Source organism: Salvia hispanica, chromosome 1, assembly GCF_023119035.1.
Source record: "Salvia hispanica cultivar TCC Black 2014 chromosome 1, UniMelb_Shisp_WGS_1.0, whole genome shotgun sequence".
Taxonomy (NCBI): domain Eukaryota; kingdom Viridiplantae; phylum Streptophyta; class Magnoliopsida; order Lamiales; family Lamiaceae; genus Salvia; species Salvia hispanica.
In genome coordinates, this window is record NC_062965.1 from 19,908,897 (window position 1) to 19,916,854 (window position 7,958).

Sequence of the window (7,958 nt, forward strand, 5' to 3'; positions counted from 1 at the left end):
GTAGTACTACTATACTTTTTTTTTTCCTTAATAAAAAAAAATTGGTATTAATTAATTTATATGGTATGGTTAATAATATCGTAAAATTGTCGAATACTATCTCTTAATTGAAAATTTCCAATTTTTAAATAAAAGAAAAAGAAAAGAACAATTTAGCAAAGTGGAAGAGCCAATCTTCTCTCTCCTTTTCTCCTCAGTAACATTCGCTGACCTAACATAATAATAACACCAACCACCTATATACAAAATGGACTCTTCATGTTTGCTCTCTTTTAATTCCTTCTGATCATAAATCAGATCAATGAAACTCGTGCACCAATAATTAATATACATATATATGTACATATATACAACATTCACATGGGTTGTGGCCTTGTGGGGGTCAACTGACCTCGTTGTCGATCTAAGAGGGCCGAAAAACTCTGATAAATTCCCGTCTTTTGAACTTCCACCTTTCCACCCCTTTAAGTTGAGGTTCACTTACGCACTTCTGTCTTTTAACACGGCGACGACCTTCTTCACTCTGTATTTTCATTTGTTGGATCATTCATTATGTACACATGTGTGTGTAAAAACTATTGTCTTTAAAAGAATTATGTTATCCGTCCAAGTTTTATAAGAATTCTTTGTCTATATAACTCTGACAAAATATTTATAAAGTTAGAAAAAATAGGAACCAAGAAAAAAGGTGAAGGATAATAATATACAGTAACACATTCTCCATAAAGTTTATGTGGGACTCAAAATCATTGAGAAAAGAACTATTTGGAACAAAAATGCTTAGAAAAGGACCAAAATCAAAATGGCCCCCTACATCCTATACATATGGCCATATTTGCATTTTTGTTCCAACCTAATTAATTATTAGTGTGAATTTGTGATCATCATAATTTTCAATATATATATATATATATATATATATATTATATATAGTATCTTTACAAAGGTTCCCTCCCATGTTTTCCAACCTTAAATCATCATAATTTGAAAATATAAAATATTTGGTAATTAAGCTCATTATTCATGTTATCTATATATACTTTTAAAATTTTTAATGTATAGATGTACAGATATATGGAAGCAGGTGGCAAGAAAGAAAAGAATGGTATGTAAAGAATTAATGTCTTGAACATAATGGGTTGAAATAAATAAATGCTAGGAGTACATGATTAATAGAATAGTCCATGGTATATAATTAAAAATATGTGTATATGTGAAAAAAACGCAGAACACACAGTAGGAAAGAAACAAATACAAAGATGAAGCCTGAGCAGTACCTGATGTACATGCATAGGAGAGTCCCACTGTCAAACGCATTTAAAGTTAAGGCTATCATTGCACGGCTACGTCATCATTGTCCATCCATATTTTTTTGAAATACCAATTTGTAATTGGTGTTACCACCATTTTCTAATCTTTTCAAATTAATTACTACTCCTACACATATGCAATACATGAATGTCTTAATGGGACACTTAGTAAAAGGGATTTATTATGTGGTTTTATATTTTTTGTTGAGGATTTTCAAGCTTCTTCAATTATACCCACAATGTGCAGTTATTATTTAATTACTATAATTTCTAAATTGCATTTGATTATATTTCGTTACTGCATCTTCTTATGTGTATATTTAATAAATTATATCTATATTAAAGCAAATTAAACTAATATGCATTTCATGATCATTTTGACTTAATTAAGAGTGTACTATAAATATAATGCAAAAGGGATGAAAATAAATAAACTAGTAATTTCTTATCGTTGAAGAGCATTAAATTTTGTAGTCACGTCTAGTTGTTAGGGTCTCATAATGAGAGATTGGGTATCTCAATGATGCCATTTATTTCCTAACAGTTTCAAGACAAAAATTCCGAATTTTGAACAATAGTTAATGAGCCATAACAAAATAACATAGTGTAGATAATATCCTCTTCTAAAATTTAAAAACCAATAACATTTTCAGATGGCAATTTCATCTATATGTATAGTAGTATCCATATTAATTTTCTTCCATCATACATTGTCTATAAGAACATTTTTCAATTGTTTCATATTGCTCATATTGTTATACCTATACTTAATTAATTATAACGATCGATTAATTTTTATTTATTTATCTCAATAACTTTCTATTCAAATTAAGCATAATACATGAATTTCGAATTTCATCTTTTGAAAATACAAAAAATAATGTCACTATCAATATGTAATAACCAAGACAAAGATATCACAATACAAATATAGAGTAATAGTAATAATTAAGTTCAGAAAATACACAAAAAAACAGCAACAATTAATAAAAATAATAATAAAACTTAGGTCATGTGATTTCCTTTACCTCTATATTAATAATAATAATAATAATAATAATAATAATATAACTAACATCCCTCTCTCATAAAATCCTCAACAAAAAAAAAAACATGATCCAAACCCTAATTAATTAAATTCAAGACGGCTCCACCGGCGTGCGCCTCCCATCGGCCGCAGTCCCGGCCGCCCTCGACTGCGGAAACCCCCCAAGCTGCCCGATGCTGGCGGACATGTTCATGGCGAGCAGGCTGCTGGCATCGTAGCCGCTCCCGCCGTCAAAGGCCCTGATCATCTGCTGGTTGGTGACCGGAAAGAGCTGGTGGTGGAAGTGGTGGCGGTCGTGGGCGAGGTTGATCGTCCCCTGGTGGTGGTGGTGGTGGAGGAGGCCGAGATTCTGGTATTTGGAGAGCTCGGATTTGGCGCAGCTGAGGTCCATCTGGAGCTGGCGGAGCTGGTGCTGGAGGAGGGAGATGACGCCGACGCAGCCGTAGACGGGGTCACGGAGGCGCATGTCGGCCTCGTACGCGAGGGAGTTCACGGCGTCTTCACGCTGGTGGGGCTGGAGCTCGTTGAGAAGCTTGGTCACGTTGCTGGCGCCGAAGACCTTGTGCACGTTGGCGAATTTCTGCGGCTGGTCGGGCGGGAAGTAGGGCGCGAAGACGCACTCGGGGAGGCATTTTCGCCGGAGGAACTTGCACGCCGCGCACGGCGAGGTTGTGGAGGAGGATGCCATTTTCTTCTCTTTTTTTGGCTATATGGAAAAAAAAGTTTTATGGAAAATTAAAAAATTGGTATTGATAAAGCACGAGATGATAATGTTACGCCGTTTTGAAGGAGAAAGAGGTCATTAGAAAAAAATATACTAGTTTTTATGAAAAAATAAAAAATTTGTGAGGGGAAAGAGGTTTTAGTATGATAAATTGATAAAGCACGAGATGATAATGTTCGTCGTGTCAAGGAGGAGGAGGTAATATGAAAAAAATAAAAGATTTGTTATGAAAAATTTAAAAATTGCAAGTGGAAAGAGGTTTTGATGTGATAAATTGATAAAGGACGAGATGATAATGTTACACCGTTTTAAAGGAGAAAGAGGTAATTAGAAAATTTGTTTTATGGAAAATTAAAAAATTGCGAGGAAAAAGAGGTTTTGATATGATAAATTGATAAAGTACGAGATGATAATGTTACGCCGTTTTGAAGGAGAAAGAGGTAATTAGAAAAAAATATAAAAAATTGCGAGGGGAAAGAGGTTTTGATATGAAAAATTGATAAAGCACGAGATGATAAAACTAAGTGGTGAGATTGATCAAATTTGAGGGAAATTGACAAAGTAAGTAGTTTGGGAAGGAGAAATTATGCAATTGATATAGGATGGAGGCATGAAAGGAAGACCTAGTTGCTAAAATTCATGAATTTTGGAAAAAAAGAAATTACAGTGTTGTTTCAGAGCATGATTGAAGCAGACAGCTTTTAATTTAAGACATAAAATTAGCTTGACCACCAAATCATTGACAGCTTTTAATAGGTAAAATCAATAAAGTTGATTGAAATCAAACATGGAACACAAAAACAACACAGAAATTTTTGAGAAAAGAAACTATATCTGGAAATTGAAATCCCATATACCTGCCCTATATTTTCTACACCTCCTAGGATCTGTCAATTCTTTCATCCATATAATTCCATCTAATCAATCAATACATTCATAAATACATATACATATATATGTAGAGAGAGAAATGGAGAAATAGAGAGGGGTAAGTAATTATGTTTATACCTATATTTCCTCCTGTTCAGGGCTGGTGATTTGTGACAAAATATAGATAGTAAACACACAAGAAAATTTGGAATTGCAGATTGTTGAAATCTCAAACATATTTGGGAGTGAAAAAGATTTCATTTTTATTATGTGGGAGTGGAAAAGATTTCATTTTTATGAGTGGGCTTCTCTCAAAAAATACTCCAGAACCCTACTCAAGATTTTCATCATGCTATTTCTTGATTGAGAGAGAATTGGAGAGAGAGAAAGGGGGAAGCTAGCTAGTGTTTTTAGGGTTCTATTTTAGTACCTAAATACATAAAAAAGTGGAAGAAGAAAGTAAGATTTTGGAATTGGATCTCGTGAAAGTGAGGTTTTTTTTCCTTTTGCTTTATTATTTTGATATCAATGTTAGTCTTTTGTAAACAGATCTTGCTTAGATCTCATCCAATTTTCACATGTGAGTGAGTGACTAATAGCCAAAATCTTCACACACACACACAAAGAGGTGACTTCAAAATTACCTGTGAAAATGAGACTTTTGAGAAAAGCCAGTTGTTTCCTCTTATATTTTGTCACACACACACACACATATTGATATAGGAAAATGTATATGTAGTGAAAAAGAAGCAAGAAAAAGGAGAGAATGTGAAAAGGGATATGAAATAGTATACCTAGGCAGAATAAAAGTTGTTGACAACCCGTCTCTCTTCTTCTTCTTTGACAAATCTAACGTGCCTCGATTTCTGCGGTCAAAGATCACTTTTTTCCAATTCTTTTTTCCTTTTGACAAAACAGATCAAATTGTAGAGTGAGACAGAAATTGTGATGAGTGATAGTAGTTGTTTTTGTGGATAATGAAATGATGATATAATCCTTTTAATGGGGGTGCAAAAAGGGTGTTTCTTTGAGGTGCAATCTTGAAATGTAAAGATGGTGCTTCGGAAGAGAAGGAAGAGAGAGAGTGTTTGTGTGTGTTAGCAAATCTATATATATATATATAGAGAGAGAGAGAGAGAGAGAGGAGAGAGAGGGAGGTGAAGGCGGAGGAAATTCCCCCAAGGCCAGAGGCTATGGAAATGGGGGAGAAAAGGCAGAAAAGTGAAGTGAAAATGTTGCTAAGAGAGTGGAAACTTATAGCATAAGGGAAATATCATCACTCACTCACTCACTCACTCACTAATAGTGTAGTGTGTGTGAAAATGTGTGTGTGTATGTATCACCCTGAAATTGGAAGAAGCTTGTGAAAATTGAATTATTGTAATGCAGAAGGTGGGTGGGATGGGGTGGGGTGGGTGGGGGGGGGGGGGTAAGGGGTGGGAAGAAGGTATAAGTATAATCACTATGACTATCTTACAGAATTCAGAGTGCAGAGATTTGAGAGCGAGTTGTCTAGTGTCGTGACATGACCTTTCCTTTTAATTCTTTTTAATTTATTGTGTTTTTTGATGTTGTAAATAATCTTGGGGTGGGTGAGGGTGGGGGAGTTAATATTTGAGGGATAATTCCCATAGTTTTAGGGTCATCTGCCCTATCCCTAATTGGCTATTTATGGTAGTCAAGTTTTGATGCTTAGCTATCTCATTTTAGGGTTTCTAGCTTGTGCTCTTTAGAAGATGTATTTGATGTCTTGCATGTTTGTATTTGAGAGTATATATTGTGAGTTCTCTTTTTATATATTGTACTACTACATTTTATTTTTTTGCAATTGCTTTTAGTACATAAATTGTGACCATGAACATGGGACTACAAGTTTGTGGTTTTTGTATGCAGTGTGACGGATCCAGAATATTCAGTTTTGGGATAAGATAAATAATAACTATATTGATTTGGAATTTCATAATCGATCTTTTAATTATATCCTTCTTTTAATATGTCATTAATTTTTCGGTAAAAAGATTAATTATCTTAAAAAATTATTATAATTGAGAAATGTTAAAAACAAATAAATTTATTATAAAGAAGTAAAAAATGTACTTTTAAAAATAATACTAATGCATTACAAATAGAAAATAATAATAAAAAAAAAAGAATTAAGCTTATAAGAGAGTGAATATGGTTAAATTCCATTATGTGTGTTCTTGATCTTCAAATTTATGTCAATCAAACTTGTGAGGGTGGAGTTATAAATCTTATATTTCTAACATTAGTATAAAATATGCGTGTAGGTCTGTATTAGTTGCATTACCAAAGTGTGTCATGAATTAGTTATAAATCTTATATTTCAAACTTGTGAGGGTTAGAGGCTTTAATACTTTACTTGGCAGTTGACAAAAAAATACTACTAGTATTTATAACTTTGAAAGCACAAAATTGGCCCTTAACTAACCTACAACTTAGGTCTTGCACTATATTCCTACCCATATTTATTAAAAAAGGCTTAATATTTTTGTAAATTCTTGAGTTTCTTGGACATGTACGATCCCATAATCAGTTAATCCTTCATAATTATGCTATATATGTACGTTATATAGTTGCATCAATAGCAAAATTAATGTACGTGATTAATTATTAGTTTATGGAGTAATTATTATGAGATGGGAGTCTTAGTAACATAAATAACTTTCAAGATCTTTGGTACGTGAGTAATTATAGTCTTTTGGATTAATTTCTTTATGTTATTGAGCCTTTGTCAAAATCAAATAATTTTGTTTAGAAATATTGTACTAGTGTGTTTCACGTTTAATGCGTTATTGACTAAGTTTAAATTATTAATTATAAATATGGATTACTACAATATTATGATCGCTTTAAACATGTGTAGAAATAGTAAGCTCTTTATATTTTTGCAAATTTGTAATTTGTAATCATATTAATTTAGAATGACAGAATTTGATTTGTACGAATCAATTATCGGACAATAATTGTATGGCCCACTTAAGGCTTGCAAATCATATTATTCCTTTTATTTATCGATAAAAACAATAACAGAAAACATGGAGTGGATATAAAAATAATTAATCAGGTCGAATGAGATGATAGAAAAATACTCCCTCATCCCACATAATTTTACTCAGTATTCCATTTTGGGTCGTCCCACATAATTTTACTCATTTCACTTTTACTATTTTTGATAGTGGACCTCATATTCCACTAACTCATTCCTACTCACATTTTATTATAAAACTAATACTTTAAAAGTAGGACCCACATCCCACCAACTATTTCAACTCACTTTCCATTACATTTCTTAAAACCCGTGCCAAGTCAAAGTGTGTAAAATTATGTAGGACGGATGGAGTACTTTTTTTTATTGTCGAATTTAAATACTGTTATTTAACACAATTTTGATAAATGAATGTGACTACTATAGCTGTATTCTAACTCTAATACCACATCAAACTAATTTGTAGTTGTGTATAATATGCAAGTAATTAAAAAGATTCTAATACTACTATTTTTGCAGAATAAAAACAAAAAGGTCAAACTCAAATAATTAAATATTGTCGTCCAATTTATTTCCAGCCTAGCTAAGTCCACCTTAATATATAGGGTAGTTATATTTCCTAGAATTTAGGTTAAATTCAATTGCTGTAGCATGTAGCAGCTTGACTGGTCAAATATATTTGTATTGGACCAATCGAATACTCTGCAGTCAGAATTATTTAGACAATTCAATTTTAAATGCTCTTCTTTTAATAAATGTATTTATGTATTTTTTTAGGCGTTAAGTGTTAAATAAGTTAGCTTCAGTGAATGGGTTTTGAAACTTAAATGAGTAAAGCTACTCAATCACAATGTAATTAATTATAATGAATTTAACTTTCAATTCTTTTATTTATTACTCTTTTCATAATAGGAGTGCCAAGAGCTGTCATGATAGAGATTGGACTTCGTGCCTTGGTCAATCCTCAATTAATTACATTCTAGTATTTCCAGTGACATT

General features: G+C 32.5%; 1 protein-coding gene across 2 annotated transcripts; it reads right to left on the bottom strand.

Moving 5' to 3' along the window:
* Nucleotides 1-2,275: 2,275 nt before the first annotated feature.
* On the bottom strand, nucleotides 2,276-5,212 carry LOC125210428 (protein ASYMMETRIC LEAVES 2). Of its 2 annotated transcripts, none has more exons than XM_048109996.1 (2): nucleotides 4,091-4,556; nucleotides 2,276-3,064 (listed from the first exon to the last, which is right to left on the bottom strand). In XM_048109996.1, exon 2 carries the CDS (start codon nucleotides 3,044-3,046, stop codon nucleotides 2,450-2,452), a length of 597 nt encoding a protein of 198 aa, XP_047965953.1. In that variant the 5' UTR covers nucleotides 3,047-3,064; nucleotides 4,091-4,556; the 3' UTR covers nucleotides 2,276-2,449. The 2 variants fall into 2 exon arrangements, with proteins under 2 accessions (XP_047965953.1, XP_047965946.1); XM_048109989.1 differs by lacking the exon at nucleotides 4,091-4,556 and adding an exon at nucleotides 4,747-5,212 and having other exon boundaries at nucleotides 2,277-3,064.
* Between the last annotated feature and the right edge of the window lie 2,746 nt (nucleotides 5,213-7,958).